We start from the raw sequence: 24,423 nt of genomic DNA, 5'->3' as shown, positions 1-24,423 counted from the left end.
GGGAGGCCTGGTGTGCTGCAGTCTGTGGGGCCACATAAAGTCAGACATGTCAGAGCAACTGAACTGAACTGATAACTTTAAAAAAATTACATTTGTGAACAAATAAAGATAATACCATAATGTAAAAGGTGAATGTTTGGCTTCCCTGTGTTGTGTAAAAGAAAATTCCAGAAGCTAATGTTTACCATTCTCCTTTCTAGTTTCAGCTGTTTCAGTCTGGGGAAAGACAGATATCTCAGTCTTGGATCAATGGAAAGCAAGTCTCACGGTGGACGAGTTCCTTGAGAAGTATGTGTCCTTAACCCCAAATTTCCCCTTTACATCTAGAAGATGAATAGTAAGTTCCTCAGTTACCTAAGAGAAAAGATCCTTTCATTTGTATCCTCACAGGTTTTCTTCTTTAATCCAAAAAACAAGTCCTAGTCTGAACCGCAAAGAAGAGTTTAATCAAAATTATTTACAACCTCTTTTTTTAACCTTTCCCTCATTATCACATATTAACAGTTTTCTGTGCATTTGTTTTGCAAGAGACAGAAATAAAACCAAGATGCTATTATGCTTTAACAATAAGTGAAATTTTGGTAGAAAGTATCTATAGAAAATCCTTTATATTAAAATCAGTGGTTTATCCTTGTAGTATAAATGCAGACTTAAGGCTATTTTCTAACATACTTTGTCAAAATGTTATTTATTAGTAGTCTAGTCATTCATCAAATATTTATCAGATACCACATTGTGTGCTGGATACAGGATAAAAAAATTAGATACAGTCTCCACTCTCAAAGAACATAAGAAAATAGAGAATAAGAGATTTATAAATAAATAATACGATAGAATGTGGGAAGTTCAATGACAGAGATAGGCACACAGAACATAATACGAGGAAGAATATCTAACCCATTCTGTGTTGTTCAGGTAGACACAAAATAGAGATTTTAGTGCAAATGTAAATAATTTACTCTGTTGCATCACTTCATGCAAAGAGTTCTGATCAGACCCAAAGGATTTAGTTAGTTTTCAGATTTTCAAGTTTTAGTAATTTGTTTTCCTTAGTTACATTTGAAAGAAACAAATGACCAACTTATATGTGTCTAGACACTAAGAGAAGCCCTATATACTATTTCTGTCATCTAGGAATTTAAAATCAGATTAGGAAGATAATATATGAACAGAAAAAAATTGACAATGTTAAGAACTAAATGATAATATAAAATGACCCTCAAAAGGTCTATCACAAGGTATAAGGTCAATGCAGAGTATCTATCACAGGACTAAACTCTAGAGCAGGGAGGATGCAAAAAGGTGTAGTGGAAAGAGCTTTGCACTAAGAACTAAAAGATGTGGATTTTAACTCTTCATTTGAAAAGTTAAGTACTAACTAGTCAATGAGCCATTTTCTCTCTCTGACCCTCACTTTTTATTTATTTATTTTTGGCTGTACTGGGTCTTTGTTACCAGTAGGCGTTCTGCTTCTTGAGAAACCTATATGCAGGTCAGGAAGCAACAGTTAGAACTGGACATGGAACAACAGACTGGTTCCAAATAGGGAAAGGAGGACGTCAAGGCTGTATATTGTCACCCTGCTTATTTAAATTCTATGCAGAGTACATCATGAGAAACGCTGGGCTGGAAGAAGCACAAGCTGGAATCAAGATTGCCGGGAGAAATAACAATAACCTCAGATATGCAGATGACACCACCCTTATGGCAGAAAGTGAAGAGGAACTAAAGACCCTCTGGATGAAAGTAAAAGAGGAGAGTGAAAAAGTTGGCTTATAGCTCAACATTCAGAAAACGAAGATCATGGCATCTGGTCCCATCACTTCATGGGAAATAGATGGGGAAAGAGTGGAAACAGTGTCAGACTTTATTTTGGGGGCTCCAAAATCACTGCAGATGGTGACTGCAGCCATGAAATTAAAAGACGCTTACTCCTTGGAAGAAAAGTTATGACCAACCTAGTTAACATACTCAAAAGCAGAGACATTACTTTGCCAACAAAGGTCTGTCTAGTCAATGTTATGGTTTTTCCAGTAGTCATGTATGGATGTGAGAGTTGGACTGTGAAGAAAGCTGAGTACTGAAGAATTGATGCTTTTGAACTGTGGTGTTGGAGAAGACTCTTGAGAGTCCCTTGGACTGCAAGGAGATCCAACCAGTCCATCTTAAAGGAGATCAGTGCCGGGACTTCTTTGGAAGGAATGATGCTGAAGTTGAAACTCCAGTACTTTGGCCACCTCATGCGAAGAGTTGACTCATTGGAAAAGACTCTAATGCTGAGAGGGATTAGGGGCAGGAGGAGAAGGGGACAACAGAGGATGAGATGGCTGGATAGCATCACCGACTCGATGGATGTGAATTTGAGTAAATTCAGGGAGTTGGTGATGGACAGGGAGGCCTGGCGTGCTGCGATTCATGGGGTCACAAAGAGTCGGACACAACTGAGTGACTGAACTGAACTGAACTGAGGTGTTCTCTAGTTACCGAGAGCAGGGGCTACTATTTATTGAGATTCATGGGCTTTTGCTTACCGTGACTTTTCTTCTTGCAAAGCACAGGTTCTAGAGCCTTGGCTCAGTAGTTGTGGCACATAGGCTTAGTTGCTCTGTGGCACGTGGAATCTTCATGGACCAGGGATGGAACCTAAGTCCCCTGCACTGGCAGGTGGATTCCTAACTGCTGGACCACCAGGGAAGTCCCTGACCCTCACTTTCTGATTCAGTATAAAAATGATGGGTCAGTGCTTCTCAAACTTTAATTTACATATGAATCACCTGAAGATCCTGTTAAAAATGAAGATTCTGATTCAGTCGGTCTGTGGTGGGGCCTGAGATTCTGTATGTCTAATACGCTCCTAAGTGTGCTGATGCTACTGGTCCAAGAACCTAGTTTGAGTCACGTGATACAAAATAATCTCTAAAATCTCTCTTCTCCCTGTGAATTAGATTGGTAGAGCTGTGCATTTATAAGCAGGAGAGATCAACTTCATAAAGAAGTGGGAATTGAGCTTGTGTTGGGCAAAGGAGAAACTAACTTGAAAGAAAGCATTTCAAAGGAAACAGTACATCTGAAGATACAGAGTCAAGAACATTCAATAAGTAATGATCAGGCTACTTTGGCGCACACAAAAGATTCTTGTATGAGAGAAATTCGAGGCCCTGAAGGAATGGGCACCCTGTCATGTCTGACCCTCCATTCATTTTATAGTACCTTCAAGACAGAACCCATGGCAAAGAAGATGGAATCTGTGGCACCACCTAGGATAAAATTCACATTTCTCTGCCTCCCTATAGCCAAATGTAGCCATATGACTAAGCTCTTCCCAAAGCATATAAGCAAAAGGGACTTATGCAATTTGTGGAGAATGGCTTAGAAGGAAGCAGCGTGTTTTTCTCCTTCACATTTTCTCCGTCCTGATGTTAGAATGCAGATGTTGGCTGCAGCAACCACCTTGGAGTATACGTGACAAGGACTAAGTCTAGGAATGGCAGAGTCGAACAAAAGGAGTCTCAGTCCCTCGTGAATTGTGAAACCACCTTACTAGCCATGACCTTCCACCCTCCTTGTGTGTGTGTTAGCCATCATTAGTTTCAAGTTTGTCTCATGAAGTATTTTTAATGAACTTTATTTTTTAGAGCAGTTTTTGGTCCAGAGCAAAACTGAGCAGAAGGTTTAGCAGGCTTTCCCAAATTGAAATTTAATTTTAAATTCAGGAGCTTTGTTATCTAATGGAAATTAAGATCCCATAGGTTAAGAGTTTAGTCCTATGAAACTTCCCCTGCACCCTACACTTCAGAGGCCATTTGCAAGGTTATCACCTGTGCTTCTGACTGACCAGCTATAGATCAGAGATTCCAACAATCCCTTCTTTGGGTTCAATCAACTTGCTGGATTCATAGACTCCAGCAACTATGAATTCTAGACTCATAGAATTCACAGGAATATTTTACTTACTGAATTACCAGTTTACTATAAAAGGGTATAACTCAGAAACAGTCAGATGGAAGAGACAGATAGGGCAAGGCATGGTAAAAGGTCATGGAACTTCCATGTTCTCTCCCATCACCCTACTTTCCCAGCACCTCCATGTGTTCACCAACCTGGATGTTTTCTTAACCCAGTCCTTTTGTGTTTTTACAAAGGCTTCATTACATGGGCAGGATTGATTACATGTCACTGGCAGTTGATTCAACTTCCAGTCCCTCTCCCCCTCCTGGAGGTCAGAGGAGTGGAACTGAAAGTTGCAGTCTTCTAATCACATGGTTGGTTCTCCTGGCAACCAATCACCATCCTTAAGTGCTTCCGAAAAGTTACCATATTAACATAACAAAAGTCAACTTTAGCACTTAAGAAAGTCCAATGACCTTAGGAGCTTTGTGCAAGAAATGGATATGAAGACCAAACATAAATCTCTTATTATAAATCACAATATCACACATATATATGTGATCCTTTGTGACCGGCTTCTTTTACTTGGCATAATGTTTTTAAGATTCATCCCTGGGTCAGAAAGATCCCCTGGAGAAGGAAATGGCTATCCACTTCAGTATTCTTACTTGGAGAATTCCATGGACAAAGGAGCCTGGAGGGCTACAGTCCATGGGGTTGCAAAGAGACATGACTGAGTCACTAACACTTTTTTATTTTGTAGCATGTATCAGCACTTCACTTTTTATGATCAAATAATATTCCACTGTGTGAATATACCACATTGTATTTATCCATTCATCCGACGATGGACATTTGTTTCCACTTTTTGGCTCTTATGAGTAATGCTGCTATAAACAGTTGTTTTTTGGTAAGTATGTCCAACTCTGCAACCCCATGAACTACAACATGCCAGGCTTTCCTGTCCTTCACTCTCTCCCAGAGTTTGCTCAAACGCATGTCTACTGAGTCGGTGATGCCATCCAATCATCTCATCCTCTGTTGCTTCCTTCTGCTGCTCCCACTCTTTCCCAGCATCAGGGTCTTTTCCAATGAGTCAGCTCTTTGCATTAGGTGGCTAAAGTATTGCAGCTTCAGCTTTAACATCAGCCTTTTCAATGACTATTCAGGATTGACAATCTCCTTCCTGTCCAATAAACTCTCAAGAATCTTCTCCAGCACCACAGTTCAAAAGCATCACTTCTTTGGCGCTCAGCCTTCTTTATGGTCTAACTCTCATCCATACATGACTACTGGAAAAACCATAGCTTTGCAAGCAGATTCTTTACTGTCTGAGCCACCAGGGAAGCCCCATAAACAGTTGTGGACTGTTTTTATGCAGACATAGGATTTTGTCTCTCCAGTAGTGAAATTGCTAGATCTTATGGTAACTTTGTAAACACTTCTTTTCCATGTAGATGTACCATTTTATATTCCCACTCAGTTCAGTTCAGTCACTCAGTCGTGTCCACCTCTTTGCGACCCCATGAATCACAGCACGCCAGGCCTCCCTGTCCATCACCAGCTTCCGGAGTTCACTCAAACTCATGTCCATTGAGTTGGTGATGCCGTCCAGCCATCTCATCCTCTGTCGTCCTCTTCTCCTCCTGCCCCCAAATCCCTCCTAGCATCAGAGTCTTTTCCAATGAGTCAACTCTTCATATGAGGTGGCCAAAGTACTGGAGTTTCAGCTTCAGCATCAGTCCTTCCAATGAACACCCAGGACTGATCTCCTTTAGGATGGACTGGTTGGATCTCTTTGCAAGGGACTCTCAAGAGTCTTCTCCAACACCACAGTTCAAAAGCATCAATTCTTCAGCCCTCAGCTTTCTTTATGAAGGTTACAATTTATATCTTGCCAACACTTGTTATCTGTCTTTTTAATTATAACCATCCTAGTGAATGACTCATTGCATGTCACTGTAGTTTTGATTTTCATTTCCCTGATGGCTAATGATGTTGAACTTCTTTTCCTTTAATTATTGGCTGTTAGTATATCTTCCTTGGATAAATGACTATTCAAGTTCTTTGCCATTTTAAAATTATGTTATGTGCCTTTTCATTATTGAAGTTTAAGAGTTCCTTATGTATTATGTATTCCAGATCCAAGTCTCTTATTAGATATGTGATTTACTAATATTTTCTCCTATGGATTGCCTTTTCACTCCCTTGATAGTATCCTTTCAAGTAGAAAATTTTTTGGATTTTGATGAAGTTCAATTTATCTAATTATTCTTTTGTTATTTGTACTTTTGGTATCAAATCTAAGAAGGCTTTACCTAAACTGAAGTCACAAGAATTTACTCCTTATTTTCTTATACGAGTTTGCCTGTGATTTTTTTTTTTAAGACACAAAGCAGTTCATGAAATGTTTCAGTTATTGATGGGTTATGCCTTTCATCATTGGTATCCCATTTCACATAGAATAAAATCCAGTGTTCTTACCAAGTCCTCTAAGATCCAACATAATCTTGTCCTTGCCCACCTATCTAACCTTACTCAACTCCAGTCAACCTGACCTTTCTGCTTTTCTTTGACTATGTCACTTGGTCCTCTACTCTGAGCCTCTGTATGGCTTGCTCTTTACCATTATTCAGGTAACTATAGCTCCTCAGAAGGCCGTTCACTAACTACTCTCTCTAAAACATACCTTTTGTTATCCCTCTGGCTATTACTTGATGTCCTAATACCTCCTTTTATTTCACTCATAAGAGTTTTTCACCACCTGACATTACGTCATTTACCTATTTATTTGTTTATCATCCCATTTTCATGGAAAACTTTACTAGGGCAAGGACACTGGTTTGTTCACCTCTCCACACTCAGTGCCTACCATGGTGCTAGCACATTGTAGACACTCAATAAATATTTCTTTTGAGTTAAGGAATTAGTGAACAGGAGTGGATGAATTTACCCAAAAAAGAATGATATAGAAAGAAAGCAAAGACAGCTCAGACTGAAGGCCCAGGAAACATCAGGATCTACAAGTCAGGCAGAGGAGGAGGTACCAGTGAACAAAAAATAGATGATATTGGATAAGGAGGGGGAAAGAAAACCTGGAAATACTGGTCTTTACAGATCACTTATGGTGAGGGAAAGAGAATTGACAGGGTTTTCTCAAAACTATAGTACCAGGCTTCTGTGGTGGCTCAATGGTAAAGAATCTGCCTGCCAGTGCAGAAGACACAGGTTCGATCCATAATCCAGGAAGATCCTGCATGCTATGGAGCGACTAAGCCCATGTGCCACAACTATTGAGCCCACGTGCCACAACTACTGAAGCTTGCACACCCTAGAGCCTGTGCTCAGCAACAAAAGAAGCCCCCACAATGAGAAGCCCGTGTACCACAACTACAGAGTTGCAGCAGCTAGAGAAAAGCCTGTGCAGCAGCAAACACCCAGCACAGCCAAAAATAAATAGAATTATGTTTAAAAAAATTTTAAAAACTATAATGCCAACGATTACTATTAATTATTGTCTCTGTCAGTCATATTTATTTTAAAAGTAGCTATCTAAGCACTAAATTTAGAAGTCTCTAAAGATCCACATAGAAATCATCATTCTCATGAGTAATATGAAACTGAATGAGCTAAAATATTTTTTTCTGGTACCTTGTATTTTTATAAAGAATAAAGCAGAAACTCTAGAGGTTTTTCTACACATGATTTTGAGATATGGCATATTCATTATTTTCTTCAGTTCGCTGGGGAATTATATTGATTTTGGCTCTTTCAGTCTGTGTAGGGTTATTAAGGCTAAGTATTTTAGGATATCATAAAAATATATATTAGAATATGTAGCCGAATTGCCAATAGTATATTTATTTACTGGAAAATTCAGTAGAAAGTTCTGTTTTAAGTTCAAATATCCTGATGATATAAACAATGGTGGATATATCTGGGTCAGTCAGGAAACAAGTAAGGTACAGGTAGGGTCAAGGGAACCAAAACCAAGTTCCCTGGACTCACAATGCCTGGAAGTTATTACCACCCTAAGCTTGAAGGAGAAAGGGGACTGAAGTAACCAACACAGTAAGAACTGAAGCTACAAGAGAGATGCTGTGTGATTAAAGTTGTAACTGTTGGTTGAAGAATGCAGCTGTCTCTCCAAACTGTGGCCCCAAAGGGAAAGATTTGGGAAGAATAATATTTCAACCTATTTATTTTCCCACCTTTGATCTCCTGCCAGTGCTTCCATTGGCTAAATCCAAGCAGAAGACTGGGTAAGGGAGTTCAGTTGGTTCACTGAGATTAGTCTCCTAGGATGTAGAACAGGATATAAAAGGTTGAATAATGACATGGAAAAGCGGACATTGACTATCCAGCACAAGGGCATTTTGGCAATGCACGGAAAAGTCTAAAAATCTATATATCTTTAACCTCATCATTTCCATTTTTAGGAATTGCGTTTTGAGAAAACAGATAAGTACACAAAGATACTCCTTGCATTGTTGCTCATAATAGCAAACAATTATAACAAATTTAAATTTGCAGTAACAGGGAACTAGTTGAAAAAATTATTTACCTATACAACGGGATCTTGTTCATCCACTCAAAAAATGAAGTGAATGTACATTGACTGACATGTAAATGTGCTCATGCTTCATTGCTTAGTGGAAAAGAACAGGTTACAAAATACTATGTATATGAATCCACTTTTGTTTTAAAATATTCAAAAGTAATTGAGAAAATACATACTTTTTAAATTCATCTCTTGAATGATGGATCTATGGGTAATGTTTCTCTATATCTGTTGGAATTTGGTAACTTTCTACAGTGAACATGTATTATTCATTAATAAAGATGTTTTAAAATAAGACATACACAAAATCAGTAATTTTCGTATATCATAGAAGAACAGTTACAGGAATGGTGACCCAGCTTAACTGTGAATTTGATGAAATTGTTCCAAGTTCAAACCCAAACTCCCAAACTGAAGTAGAGGAAGCCAGCTTACATACCCATAAGGATTACAATGAATTCTTTACTCTTGTCAGCTGCTTAGAAAAATGTCCATCACTTCAAGCACAAGGTAAAACATTTGTTATTTCCATTGTTATAAAACATTTCTTACTAATATATAAATTTTCATTTCAGTGATTTTTAAAAAAATTTTTTCATTTCAGTGATTTTTTTGTTTTACTGGATTTTTAAATTTTTTTATTTTGCTAAGGATATCCACCTGCAAAATTGAAATTCAAAGCTTTGCCACATTAGCAAAATATTTTCTTTCATATTAATCTCCTTTTTGTAATTTAATTGTTTTTGGAGTTTAAGTGTGCTGGGCTTCAAAATAGCCTCAGAAGTTTCATCAAAGGTTGCTCACGACATATTCCTATAGTTATATTAGCATCTCTGTAGCAATCTGATGACATGACAATCTGGTATAACATTAAATTATTAGATTATTAAGTGATAGTTCTATTTTATTTTCCCATTTATTCTGAAGATTTTCAATCTTATCTAATTTATGTGAAACCATAATTCAATGTGGAGATAAAATAGTTGCAGTGTTAGGAAGTTCACTCAGTTTTTATGAATTTACAGTAAGTAATTAAAGATATATTTTATCCAAATTATATTCTAAATCTGATGTTGTAAAATGTTTATCCAATGTGACTGGCAAAAAATTATATTTTTACTTGCATTTTTAAAATTACTGGTATTCAGTGTTCATTTGCGTATTTTTATTTTGTGAAATGATTCTTTTTTGTCTCTTTTTCTATTCTTGAATTTTATCTTTATATATCAATGGTATCAATAACCCCATATATATTTAATTTGAACCTAACCATTCCCTTTATGATTTCTATCATTGTTTTTATACTTAGAAAATTCTTCTTTGGAGTAAATAAATATTTATTCATATTTTTACATAAAGTTTCCTTTAAGATTTCAGTATATGATTAAAAGTAAAATTTTTTTTAATCCCAAATGTTTTTGCAGTGGTCCCAATATTACTTGGGGAATCCTCTTTGCTTTCCCCATTGATTAGAAATGTCACTTACATTATATGCCAAATCCTTTTCCACATTATAGTTTGTTTCTGGATATTCTAGTATGTTTTACTGACTTGCTATTATTGTGTGAGTATCATACAGTTTTAACTATTTAATATACAAATATAACATGTATTAATTAGTCTTTTCCCTCCTACTCTCACATCTGTATTCTTCTAGATTTACTTTGTAATCAGCTTTCCAGATTCTAAGACAGACTTCTTGAGAAACTGAAACTTTTTAGTTTTTACCGTAGTTAACATTTTTTAGCCAGGAAAATGGTTTATTTTGCCTTTTCTTCAAGTTTTGTTGTTTTTGCTTTTGTTTATTGGTAATGATCCTTGGTAATGTTTTATGGTATCTTCCATAGACATTCTGCACACTTCTGGTGTTTATTTCTCAATATTTGTATGTTTGTGGCCATGATGAACACGTTTTTCCATTAATTTTTGACTAGGTTCATGTATATATATGTATATATATTTGAAAACCATTGATTTTATAGTTTTTTATCAGTTTAGTGAACTCAGTTGTTTTCATTTCATTGTATTGGGTTTTCTGCCAAGAATAACCCCATCCTCTTTCCTGTCAGTAGATCTCTTTTTTGCTTTTTTTTCATAGCTAACTAGCCAAAATTTTGTTTCCTCATGACAACTTAACACTCCTCTACAGTAGAGGAAAACAGTCTCCTCATATCTGTATTGGTACATATACTAGTGTAATAAGATAAGAAATCCAGGGTATGTGTATAGCCTTAAGAATATAAGGAAGTAGCACCTCTGTTAAAACCTTTGTATAGGTAAAAAGAACATTGGTTGTGGTGTAATGCTGCCCTCACGTGGCTCAACAAAACAGAATGGTTAGGAAAAAAAGACCTCAAAACTGATATGAGATGTCCCCATGGTACTCCCAGAAGTACTAGGATGAGCCTTTAGGAAGGAAAGACAGCTAGAGGGTCAGTGTTTCAAAGTGGAAAGTGGAGATGGGGATATAAATGAATGATTTTTGAGTCTTTACTATTAATATGACTTCATTAATATTTACAGAATGGATGTACGAATGAACCTTGTTTAATTATCTCAGCTAAAGCCTGCTTAGACATGGTGCTGATTGGCCAACTTTCTCTGGCATATCACGGGACGTTTTCAGCCACAGGATTGTCGGGAACTTAACAAGTTCTGATAAACAATCTCTTAAGAGGCTAATTTACATAACAGTTTCTCTTTTGGTAATTTTAAGTTAGCACCAGGCAAAGGCATGGTCCTGGGCTGCCTACTCTATACCATATATTTATTAAGTACATGTGTACCAATGATGTATCAAATAGTTGGTCATGGGAGACTTCACTTCAAATTATCCTTCTCTCATACCATTTAAAATTACTTAACTGAAAGGCCACTGCCCAGAACAAGAGACCATTGCTCCCCCTTCCATCCCTGGGCCTAGAAACTGCTAAAGCACTGATACTATTAGCTAAGATTCTAAAGTGATCCAAACACAATAGATAGAGTGAGCAGAGGAGAAACCTGTGTTTCACGTTTCAAACACGAAACCTGTTTCAAACCTGTGTTTCAAACACGACACGAAGCAGTCGTGTTTTCTAACATGTAAGCTATATCACACTTCTCTAGTAGATACTTTGTTATATAGCTTTCATTGTAGTTAATTTTATAACAAATGTGTTTAAACAACTTTAGAGTGCTAGAATCAGAGTTGGTCTCATTTGTAGGCTTTTTAGACCATCTCCATTCCCTAGTGTGAGTCTCTGGAGATGAATCGGAGACCTTACGAGATATACAGAGAAGAAAAGACTGGGATCAGCAAAAGTCAAATGCTTTTATTTCTTTACTGTCTTGCTAAGGCTAACTGGCTAGCCTGAGGCATAAAATAGCTTCCTCCATTGATTACATTCACTTTATGGGGGAAAAAAATATGAGCCTTTACAACTCTTTCAGGATACTTGGTTACCACTCAGTGTACTGTACCATGCTTAATTGGTTGCTCAATCGTGTCCACCTCTTTGTGACCCCATGGACTGAAGCCCACCAGACTCCTCTGTTCAGGGAATTCTCCAGGCAAGAATACTGGAGTGCATAGCCATTTCCTTCTCCAAGGGATCTTTCCAACCCAGGGATGGAACCTGGGTCTCCTGCATTGCAGGCAGATTCTTTACCATTTGAGCTACAGGGAAGCCCTACTCAGTGTACTGAATGTCAAAGTGTGGAAGTGTTAGTCACTCAGTTGTGTCCGACTCTGCGACCCCATGAACTGTGGCTCACCAGGTTTCTCTGTCCATGGAATTCTCCAGGCAAGAATACTGGAGTGAGTTGCCATGCCCTGTACTAAACCGTGTTAAATTTTATTGAGCTTCTACCTCTGTACCAGTCCCATGCTACATGATTTATTTGCACAATACAATGAAGAACTAAAGACTTTAAAATGTGTTTGACTATTATGTATAAAATAAGCTACAATGATACATTGTACAACAGGGGGGAATATAGCCAATATTTTATAATAACTATAGGTAGCTGCTGCTGCTGCTAAGTCACTTCAGTTGTGTCCAACTCTGTGCGACCCCATAGACAGTGGCCCACCAGGCTCCTCTGTCCCTGGGATTCTCCAGACAAGAATACTGGAGTGGGTTGCCATTTCCTCTTCCAATGCATGCACGCATGCTAAGTCGCTTTAGTCATGTCCGACTCTGTGCGACCCTATGGACGGACAGCTGCCCACCAGGCTCCTCTGTCCACGGGATTCTCTGAGCAAGAATACTGGAGTGAGTTGCCATTTCCTTCTCCAAACTATAGGTAGAGTATAACCTTTAAAAATTGTGAATCAGTGTATTATATACCTGTAACTTACATAATATTGTACATCAACCATTCTTTAAATAACTAAATAAATAAAATGTGTCTGTCAACCCCAACTGTATCAATGGCTGACTACAGTAATTATCTAGATCCTTTTGTATAACTTTTAGATTTGTTCTTATTCTATTTCTTATTTATTTTCAGATTTGTCTATTGATGAAGAAATAATTTTTGTAAATTATTTGATGGCCTATAAAAGTCAGCTACCAACTTTGCACACTCTGTTGAGTAGGCTAAAACTATATTTAGTAAAGGATCCCTTGCCAGATTTCAAAGCACAGATCCCCACAGAAGCTAAATTTTTCAGGTACTTAATTGCCCAGTGTCGTAAATATTTTTAAGAGAAGAAAATATTCTTTTTATGTTCACAAGTCTAGATGCTATCAATCATGGTATTTTATTATTACCTCAAGTCTAATTTTAATCACTATGTATTTTGACTAACTACATTTGGTATGTACCTTACTAAAAAGTAAACACTAATTTAATGTTTTGTTTTTTGTTAAGGGAGTGTTTCTCTCTTCAAGGAGATGTAAAATGTTTTGTGAAAGAAGATTTTTACATGGATAAAGAGGACTTTTGTCAGGAGAAACTGAAAGAAACAGTAGGTTTAAATGAAGCTGTAGTATTTGCTTTCAGTAATTTTTAAATTAAAGTTAGAAAATCATACTTTTAAAGTTGTAGTAATACACATTGGCCATCTACTGTTGTCAAATTAAAAAACTCAATAATGAGTTGAACATGTATCAATTAAAGAGTCAAATGTACCTCAGAGATAGCAGTCTAAACCTTGGCTATGCATTGAATTTACTTGATAAATTTTAATAAAATTCTGAAGCCTGGGTCCTACTCAGATGTATTCTTATCTAATTGGTCTGGTGTGCATCCCAGGTATAGGGAATTTTAAAACCTCTCCCAATAATTTTAATCAATATACCTGGTACAGGACACTAAGAGGTTATATATACATTGGTCTTAAAGCATTTAAAGGTTTCTATTTTTTACAAACAAAAATCGTAACACACATGGTAAAAATATTAATTCACCTGTTAGCTCCTTTTCTCCAGTCTCCTCTTCTTCCCCTGTTAATTCTGAGAGCTATGCATATATAGTCTCACGTGTTGAAGAATCCAGTTCTGTCAGAATGAGAGAGAAATAAATTCAATGGAATGCAGTAAAGATCCATTCCATTCCACCTACTCTTTTTACTCCATTCACCAACTCTCATTTGCTGCAGTGATTGCTTTAACTTAGAATTTTGAATTGTTATTAACACAAAAGAAAATATTGCTGTATCTAGGAATATTGTACATCACTAATATAAACAGTGGCCATGAAGGATTTTATTCAGACAGAAAATTGCTTGTAATATATTTTTTTTTTTGGCTGCTACACTTACTTTTAAAATAAAATGTGTGCAGAGCATTAAAAGTTTTGAGTGTGGATTTAGTTTTTAAATTACACCAATTAAGCAAATGCATCTTTTTGTGAACTCAGAAATATTTCTTTGGAAAGCCTCACTAAAAACTTGTCTTGCCTATATATTATTTTAGTCATCAACTTTGCTTGAATGTGAATTGTTAGTACCTATAAGCCACAGACAAGAAGTTGATATTCCATCACTCTCAGAACTGAAGGAGTCATTAAACTTAACGCCAGAAGTAATAAATTATGCAGATGAAAATGAAAACCTTTCCAAAACAGGTGAGAATTAAATGGCTGTGTTCGGGTATAAAAGGGCAACATTTGGAATCGTGGTGATAGAAATGTTTTGTGTCCAACTTCAGTGTTAGTATACTGATTGTGATGTTGTACAAAGTTTTGCAAGATGTTACCCTTTTATATGAAATCTCTGTATATTATTTTTATAATTCCACATGAATCTATAATTATGCCAAATTAAAATATAATTTCAAAAGGCCTCCCAAAAATCTATGACTTGTTAGAACTTCTTAATAATGTTTGCTACAAAAGTTCTTGTTCATTAAACCTTTTCTGAACCTTCAGATTTTTAAAAAGTTTCCTGTAAGGTTATACAGCAAAAATCTCAAAATTATTATTGATAAAACTCTTTTCTCATTGTCCTCTCTTTGTATACTTACACTCTTAAGATGTCTCAAATTAATCTATTTCAAGGTAATTATACAAATAGAGCTAAAGCACATATGGCTATATTAACTTTTTGAGTTATTTACACAGTGACAAAATGTTAACAACTTCTATGCTGACTTTAGAGACCCACAGTAAGGTTATGATTCATGGATCAGATGACTGGGAGTCATAACCTGGAATTTAGATGGTTTCTTCCTAGTTAAACATAGTAAATATTGTTGAAGTCTTCTAATATAATTTGAGCCCACATATTTAATGCTCCTCTTATAAATTCCAATTGAAATAATCAAAGATATATAATATTAGGAAGGAGTGAAGGGGGATTTGTGATATCCAATGAAAATGGGGATGCTTGCCATCAACATACTTGAAAGCATTCTTGCAGACAAGACTAAATCAAGGGGATTACTGCTCAGCGTGTAAGTCAAGCAAGGTTACGAAAAGGCAACCTGAGTAAATGAATCAAATTTATACCAGAACTTGAACATCTAGCAGAGCTCAAAACCACAGGTAGCCAAAGGGCTTTTTCAGTTCAGTTCAGTTCAGTTGCTCAGTCGTGTCTGACTCTGAGACCCCATGAGTCACAGCACACCAGGCCTCCCTGTCCATCACCAACTCCCAGAGTTCACTCAGACTCACGTCCATCAAGTCAGTGATGCTATCCAGCCATCTCATCCTCTGTCATCCTCTTCTCCTCCTGCCCCCAATCCCTCCCAGTATCAGAGTCTTTTCCAGTGAGTCAACTCTTCACATGAGGTGGCCAAAGTCCTGGAGTTTCAGCTTCATCATCATTCCTTCCAAAGAAATCCCAGGACTGATCTCCTTCAGAATGGATTGGTTGGATCTCCTTGCAGTCCAAGGGACTCTCAAGAGTCTTCTCCAACACCACAGTTCAAAAGCATCAATTCTTTGGTGCTCAGCTTTCCTCACAGTCCAACTCTCACATCCATACATGACCACTGGAAAAACCATAGCCTTGACTAGACGGACCTTTGTTGGCAAAGAAATGTCTCTGCTTTTGAATATGCTATCTAGGTTGGTCATAACTTTTCTTCCAAGGAGTAAGCGTCTTTTAATTTCATGGCTGCAGTCACCATCTGCAGTGATTTTGGAGCCCGAAAAAATAAAGTCTGACACTGTTTCCACTCTTTCCGCATCTATTTCCCATGAAGTGATGGGAAGTGATGGGCTTTTTAGAAGGATACAAATCTATGAATGCTAATGTTAAGCACAAGTGACTTTATCGAATGACTGTGGTGTTACACTCTCAGCCTTTACTTGGCCCTGGTGGTGATAGTTTAGTCATTCAGTTGTGTCTGGCTCTTTGCAACCCTATGGACTGTAGCCTGCCAGGCTCCACTGTCCATGGGGTTTTCAAGGCAAGAATACTGGAGTGTGGGTTGCCAGTTCCTTCTTCAGGGAGACTTCCCAATCCAGGGATTGAACCCGGGTATCCTGTATTGCAGACAGTCTCCTGCATTGCAGGCAGATTCTTTACCAACTGAACCACTAGTGAAGCTTCTTATTTGGCTCTGCTCCTGCTGCTAAGTCACTTCAGTCGTGTCCAACTCTGTGCGACCCCATAGATGGCAGCCCACCAGGCTCCCCCGTCCCTGGGATTTTCCAGCCAAGAACACTGGAGTTGCCATTTCCTTCTCCAATGCATGAAAGTGAAAAGTGAAAGGGAAGTTGCTCAGTCGTGTCTGACTCTTAGCGACCCCATGGACTTCAGCCTACCAGGCTCCTCCGTCCATGGGATTTTCCAGGCAAGAGTACTGGAGTGGGGTGCCATTGCCTTCTTACTTGGCTGTAATGGAGACTAAATGACTCCTCAGAGCAGTCATTGAGGAATGAACTGAGGAATGAACAGTTCACTGAGGAATGAACAAGATTACAGAAAACTAATATCATAGTACTTTTGCTGATAATAGACTTTCTTTTTTTTGTCTTTTCAGATCTTACTATCAAGCATGGAGTTGACCTTGAGGATATAAAATGCAGCTCCACAGAAATTTTGGCCATTCAAAATCAATATGAACCAGAGTACAGGCAACCAGGTAGAAATTTTGAATAAACCACTGAGTTTATCAGGGGATATCTATATATGATGTAAAAGTACAATACATTCACATATAAAGTCTACTAAGAGACAATTTTCATGTTTAAAACTTGATTATTGCAAACCAAGTTCTTTTATCTATCCCTTACATTTGTTCCTATCGTTAACATCCTTCAAGCATCAAAATTGAATACTATATAGAGGAGAGTTACAAAGATTGAAGAAGAGGAATGAAGGAAATAGTATTAATATTAAAAACAAATCTTATAATTTTATAGTTCAGTAATAAAATTTTACCTCAGTATTAACAATCTGGCTGACCGTTATTACAGTTTTGTAAATTTAACTTTTTAATCCTCAAAGCAATCCTATCATTATTGTTAATATTACTATCCTACCAAATTTAGAAGGTCAGAATTATCTTTTGTTCCAGTGTAATGCCAGACTATGTTGCTTTCGAACTGTGCTGACAATACTGTTATTTAGTTGCATTTTTATCTGGATGAAATTAATCATCTATTTGGAAGTATGCTGTTTTATTTATGAGAGTGATAGAAACACATTGGCTCTGTATCATAAATGATGATTATTTTTTCAAACCCATTCTATAAAAATATAATTTTGTGCTAGCCCACCTAATCTCCAGACTTTTTAAGGTGAAGAATTACTCTCTATTAATACTGTTTGCTTAACATCACCAGTATTTAGTACAGAGATAAAAATAACACTGTGTCCTAAGTATTGACAGTATTAGTTGTCAGAATTTAAAACATTATTACACATAAAGTCTTAGAATTTATCTTAAATGGTAAATTTAATAAAGTTCAGTTATCATTGTATTTTTTAAAAATCACCATTATCATAGTTGAGACACCATGTCATATATGTGTAGTCCTTTATATAGATGGAAATTTAAAACTGTTATTTTGTATTTCAAATAATCCAAATTTATTTCGATTGAAAATTTTTGTTGTAACAGAATGATTGAACGTAATAGTTGCTTACAAAAGTCACGAATCATACATATTTATTCAATGTTTATATAACATGATTTTTATTAATTTTTATATATTCCAGAAGAGTTAGGAATGCCATTAACTCATCTAGACCTAACAAACCACCATTCTTCAGTGAATTCATTATGTGCAGAACTTCAGACATTTCCATCTTCTCCTGTTTGTAAAATGTAAGTAAAGATTATATCTAGAACTCAGATTGCAATTCAGAAGAACCAATCTTTAAATCTCTCCATATAAAGTCAGTTTCCAAAGTATTTCTGTGAAAAAAATGTAAGAGATTAAATGGTGTTTATAATAAGAAACTGATGGGAATATATGAACATATATGTACATAACTGTTTTTATATGCACAGAATATCTTTAGAAGGACACGTGAAAATCAAGTAATGTTGGTTGAGCCCAGAAAGGAACTAGGTAAACACAATATATAGGAGCTAGTAAGTGATAGAGCTAGGCTCTTTTATACTTTTAGTATTTTGAATGTGAATATATCACCATCAAATATAAACAACTCAGAAATTTTAATTTTAAACTTAAACCATCTGCTTAGAAAATTGCCAGTGGATGCTTACCAATGACACTGCCTCTATTGGCACTCATTACCGTGAAATATAGTGTAGTAGTATATTGATTTGCTAGGGCTGCCATAACAAATACCATAGACTGAGTGACTTAAACAATAGAAATTTATTTCTTCAGAATCTAGAGGCTAGAAATCTGAGATCTGGATATCAGCAGGGTTGGATTCTTCCTGAGGCCTCTCTCCTTGGCTTGTAGAAAGCTGTCTCCTCCCTCTGTCTTCATGTAGTCTTTCCTCCATGCATGTCTATGTCCTGATCTCTTCTTAAAAGGACACCAGTTGTACTGGATTAGGACCCACCCTAATCGCCCCATTTAACTTAATTACCTCTTTAAAGGCCTTACCTCCAAATATAGTCATTCTAAGGTACTGAGTGTTATGGCTTCAACATATGAATTTGAGCGGGGACAATTCAGCCCATAGTAAGTAGTTAATAGCCCTGAAGTACAGCCAGATTGTCTGGCTCTGTCATTTACTAGCTCTGTGATCTTAATTGCCCTGTGCCTCAGCTTCCTTATCTATAATATTGGGATAATAATAGTACATATTCTGAGTTCTTAGTTGTGATTGGCTAATCTGCCAGAAGAGAATGCTATTGGATTACTGGAAGCAACTGGAGCATCTCATCACTAGCTGCTCAGGCTTCTACTAATGGTCTCAGGAGAGTGTCACAGCATAAAATAAAGAAGGCTGACATTGAGGGTACCAATTATCTTCATCTTCAGGCAAAGAAGGATTTCCTTTAGGAGGAGTAAATTTTGTTTTAGAGCTATGCAGAACTCTACCATGAACTAGAACTGTCCATATCAGATACGAGCTCTAACAAAATAGCATGAGACAAGTATAGAAACTCTATAATTTGTTTAAATGTTTTAATCCCTTTGTTAAGGTGCAGGATTTTTTATCTTTTATTTGCAGGGCCTATATTTCTTTTTGTGTGTGTTCTTTTACTCTTTTACTTACTCCATATACCCTTCTTGTTGTTGTTAACTCTCTAAGTCATGTCCAATTTTTTGCAACCCTGTGAACTTCAGCATACCAGTATTCCCTGTCCTGCACTATCTCCCACAGTTTGCTCAAACTCATGTCCATTGAGTCAGTAATGCCATCCAACCATCTCATCCTCTGTCCCCCTGCCCTCAATCTTTCCCAGCATCAGAGTCTTTTTCAATGAGTCAGCTCTTCACATCAGGTGGCCAAAGTATTGGAGCTTAAGCATCAGTCCTTCCAATGAATATTCAGGGTTGATATCCTTTAGGATTGACTGGTTTGCATCTGTTAAGGCAGATTGTCAATTAGAAACAAACACTAGCTGGAATTAATATAATCTTGAATTTCTCATATTGAAAGTGTTTATTTAAACTGCGGTAAACTCATTTTAATCACACATGTTTTATACCTACTTATTGTTATAATTCAAACATCTAATGAGAATTTATGAAATTAAGTCTTATCTGTATTTATGATTTGCCAGTTAGAACAAAAAGACTTTTCAATTAGCCAAAGGTTTTAGGGCCTTTTGAAACAACTTTAAGAAACTGTCTCATCACTGGAAATCATTTCCATTGGTTCATGAACATAAAAACTTAAAAATCCCTATTTAAAAATAAACTTATACATCAACTGTGAAACTGAAAACAAAGAGAACAAATAATTTTTAAAAAACAGAAAAGAAAAATAATATGTAGTATTATTATAATTTTAACTTGCTTTTATGGCCCTAATTACTTTTGTTTCAGAACACAACAGTTTGGCTAGAGATATAAAGTGAAGTCGCTCAGTCGTGTCCGACTCTTTGCAACCCTGTGGACTGTAGCCTACCAGGCTCCTCCATCCATGGGATTTTCCAGGCAAAAATACTGGAGTGGGTTGCCATCTCCTTCTCCAGGAGATCTTCCCAACTCAGGGATTGAACCTGGGTCTCCCGCATTGTAGACAGACCCATTACTGTCTGAGCCACCAGGGAATGATATAACCAATTAACAAATATTTTTAGTTCCTATTACATGTAAAACTCTATGCTAGATTGTATGGTGCTAAAAAAATGTCTGTGTGGTGTGAAGCCTTTTTCTACATTAATTGATTGCTGAATTGCGAATATATTTTTATATATGACCAAAGAAAATATCAAATTCAGACATGTCTTCAGAAAGCTCGATTAAGAAGGAGGTCATTTGTCTATATTATGATCTTCTGCTGGACTTGGTTTGCCTAAATATTTATCTTTCCTTTTACTTTAAGATAACCTACAATCTGAGGTATCAGGTTGTCAAAGAGACCTTGGCAAGGTTTAAGAACTGTCTAGCTTCTCAAATATTACCACCACATGCAAGATTTTTGGGTCATGTGAGTAAATTGGGTGATTTAGACATAAGATCTAGTTGTCTGCTACTACCCAGAATTGTCAATTGAACTAGCAGTACTTACAGTTAGCATGTTCATGTATGATCTGTGGGGTTTCCCTGGTGGCTCAGATGGTAAAGAATCTGCTTGCAAGGCAGGAGACCTGGGTTCAATCCCTGGGTCAGGAAGATTCCCTGGAGAAGGGAATGGCTACTCGCTCCAGTATTCTTGCCTGGGAAATCCCATGGAAAAAGGAGCCTAGTGGGCTACAGTCCACGGGGTCACATATGAACAGAGAAACAGAATACGATCACTTCTCACTTAAGAGGGTGTGGAAGGTTTGGGGCATAGATTAAAGGGTTTGTGAATTAATGGTCTCTTCCCTGTTGTTCTTGTTCAGTCGTTTAGTTGTGCCTGACTCTTTGCGACCCCTTTATTTCTACACTAACTGATTGCTGACTTGTGAATATATTTTTATATGTGACCAAAGAAAATATCTCTGGACTGCAGCATGCCAGGCTTCCCTGTCCTTCATCGTCTCCCAGAGTTTGCTCAAACTCGTGTCCATTGAGTTGGTGATGGCATCCAACCATCTTGTCCTCTGTTGTCCCCTTCTCCTCCTGCCCTCAATCTTTCCCAGCATCAGGGTCTTTTCCAATGAGTCAGCTCTTTGCATCAGGTGGCTAGAGTATTGGAGCTTCAGCTTCAGCATCAGTCCTTGCAATGAATATTCAGGACTGATCTTTAGGATTGACTAATTTGATCTCCTTGCAATCTAAGGGACTCTCAAGAGTCATCTCCAACATCACAGTTCAAAAGCATCAGTTCTTCAGTGCTCAGCCTTCTTTATGGTCCAACTCCCACATCTGTACATGACTACTGGAAAAACTGTAGCTTTGACTAGATGGACCTTTGTCAGCAATTTTTTGCTTTTTAAATTTTACTTTTTGCTCTGCTTTTTAATACACTGTCTAGGTTTGTCATAGCTCTTCTTCCAAGGAGCAAGCAAGTGTCTTTTAATTTCATAGCTGCAGTCACTGTCTACAGTGATTTTGGAGCCCAAGAAAATAAGATCTGTCACTGTTTTCATTGTTTCCCCATCTATTTGCCATGAAGTGATGGGACTGGATGCCATCATCTTCATTTTTTGAATGTTGAATTTTAAGCCAGCTTTTCAACTCTGCTTTCACCTTCACAAGAAGCTCTTTAGTTCCTCTTCACTTTCTGCCATAAGGGTGGTGTCATCTGCATATCTGAGGTTATTGATATTTCTCCTGGCAATCTTGATTGCAACTTATGCTTCATCCAGCCTGTGCTTCATCCAGATATTTTGCGTGATGTACTCTTCATATAAGTTAAATAAGCAGGGTTAAATATACAGCCTTGACGTACTCCTTTCCCAATTTTGAACCAGTCCATTGTTCCTGCTACATACTAATTTTTGACCTCGTACCTACTAATGAGCTGTATTTACTGATTTACACTGCTTGTCATACATACTTCCTTCTCTCCTAAATACCAAAACACACAGACACATCACTCACTTACCCACAAAACTGAAGGACCTGAACTAAACTTAAGGATCTTTTACTTCCTGAAAAGGTAGAGGAGACAGAAGTTTTTTATAGTTCTGATCCTCAGCCAGTAGAAGCTCCAGAAATTCTGTTTAGAATGGACTTGGGTCCATTGTTATATTGTATTATATATATTATCTAATATTAAACTTTAACTCTTCTTTTTCAGTAATTTGCTTACTGCTGAAGAATCAGCTAACAAATACCATATGCTATGCCAATTAGAAAGCTGCCAAAGCTCTCTGAACTCATCTTTTATTAGAGGTAAAAATTGATTTTGAATGCTAAGTAAAAAGTATAGATGAAAATGTACAATCAGTAGAAATGTATTGTTGTTGTTGGACGTGCTGCTCTATCCCTGGGATTCTCCAGGCAAGAACACTGGAGTGGGTTGCCATTTCCTTCTCCATCTCTTTCCCTACTTAAGCTAAAAAAGTAATGGAAAATTCTGTGCCACAATATCTAAAATGATAATTATCATAAAATCTGATAAAACATATCTTCTTATTTAGGCTCATTATAATGAGAAAATTTCTGATTTAATAAATCTTACATTAATTCTTCAAAATATTATTGAATGTACTAATTTAGTAATTACTAAAACAGTCAAACAAAATAAAGTTTTATTTCCTGCTAAATAGTAGAATATTTAACTTCATGATATTTCCATATATTGAAAAAAACCTTTATGTGACTTCTGTTGCTATAATATTTTAGACTTTTACAAATATTAGCATCTTGAAAATGAAATACTAGATATGTTTGTTTTATTTTTATTCTAATTTGTAAAAGTCTACTTTATAAGAGATTTCTAGTGTGATTCTGTTTTTTGTGTTTTTTCATTCTTTTGCCCTGTGGATTGTTTCTCATATTTGTTGTTTGGTTTGTTTTGATTTTTTAAGTGCCAAGAATTGAAGAGCCCAACAATCAATATTCACTTACAGATTTGAAAAAGATATTTTCTGTTGAAGACAAAAAACTTGTGGTTAATCCTGTAAATGCAGAGTGGTGGAAAGAAGCAAGACTAAATCTGCCAGAAACTTTGGAACCTCTAAGTACATATTTGTGTCATAATAATTTATCTTCCAATGATACTAAATTGGAGACATTTTTACCTACAAATGTGCCTCAAGTAGAACGTAAGTATAATAGTAAATATCACTTCTGTAAATATTTTCAGAATGAGAAAATGTTAGATATTGGCTTTCCAGGAGGTAATTCCAGCATTTACTATAACTCTGGCTCTGCCAGAATTTATAACTTTGACCTTCACTAAGCCCCATTTTCTTCCTTGAAAAAAAGAGGAAGTTTGACAAACTAATCCTTAAGTCTCTTTCTGTTCTAAAATTCTGTAGTCTGAGCTTTAAATCCCTAGACATTTTCAGTTAAAGAGACCTTATTTCCTTTTATAAAGGATAATTTCTAGCTCATTTTCTGTGTACATCAGCCTAGGTGTAAACCAGCACCATTATTTTTCAACCTGACAGCTGAGTTTTAAGTGTTCAGTAATGTCTAATAATCTCTTTTCAACAATAGAAATCATCTTTTGATACCAAAAGGTTTAGTCATTAGGCATTTTTAAACTTGATACAATATAAATATTTTATTTAGGAATTTTATTTCTGTGGATTTTTAAAAAGATTTTATTCAGGAACTTTTTCTAGTATTTTATTTAGGAGCTTTATGTCTATGTTCTCCCAAATTCCTTGAGCATATTTATGATCATTACCTTGAACTCTTTATTGAGTAGTTTGCTTATCTTCATTTAGTTCTTTCTGGGGTTTTATCTTGTTCCTTTATTGGGAATATATCCTCTGTCTCTTCATTTTGCCTAATTCACAGTTTTTATTTCTATGTGTGGGGTAGTTTGAGTATGTTTCCTAGTTTTGGAAAAGTGGTCTTTTGGAGCAGTTGCATATGTCCCAGTAGTGCACTCC

The 24,423-nt window shown here is 36.6% G+C and overlaps 1 protein-coding gene across 1 annotated transcript in view; it reads left to right on the top strand.

The window, feature by feature from the left end:
* Positions 1 to 24,423, top strand: part of C8H9orf84 (chromosome 8 C9orf84 homolog) — an 85,334-nt gene that overhangs the window by 4,054 nt on the left and 56,857 nt on the right. Inside the window, exons 2-10 of the mRNA XM_018052786.1 lie at positions 201 to 288; positions 8,781 to 8,959; positions 12,944 to 13,106; positions 13,307 to 13,421; positions 14,353 to 14,503; positions 16,867 to 16,968; positions 18,048 to 18,156; positions 22,656 to 22,750; positions 23,389 to 23,625. Of these exons, the coding sequence (XP_017908275.1) occupies positions 201 to 288; positions 8,781 to 8,959; positions 12,944 to 13,106; positions 13,307 to 13,421; positions 14,353 to 14,503; positions 16,867 to 16,968; positions 18,048 to 18,156; positions 22,656 to 22,750; positions 23,389 to 23,625 (1,239 nt within the window). The remainder of the gene's footprint in view (positions 1 to 200; positions 289 to 8,780; positions 8,960 to 12,943; positions 13,107 to 13,306; positions 13,422 to 14,352; positions 14,504 to 16,866; positions 16,969 to 18,047; positions 18,157 to 22,655; positions 22,751 to 23,388; positions 23,626 to 24,423) is intronic.

Source organism: Capra hircus, chromosome 8, assembly GCF_001704415.2.
Source record: "Capra hircus breed San Clemente chromosome 8, ASM170441v1, whole genome shotgun sequence".
Taxonomy (NCBI): Eukaryota; Metazoa; Chordata; class Mammalia; order Artiodactyla; family Bovidae; genus Capra; species Capra hircus.
The sequence above is the reverse complement of the archived record's forward strand: the minus strand, read 5'-3'. Positions and strand labels throughout refer to the sequence as shown.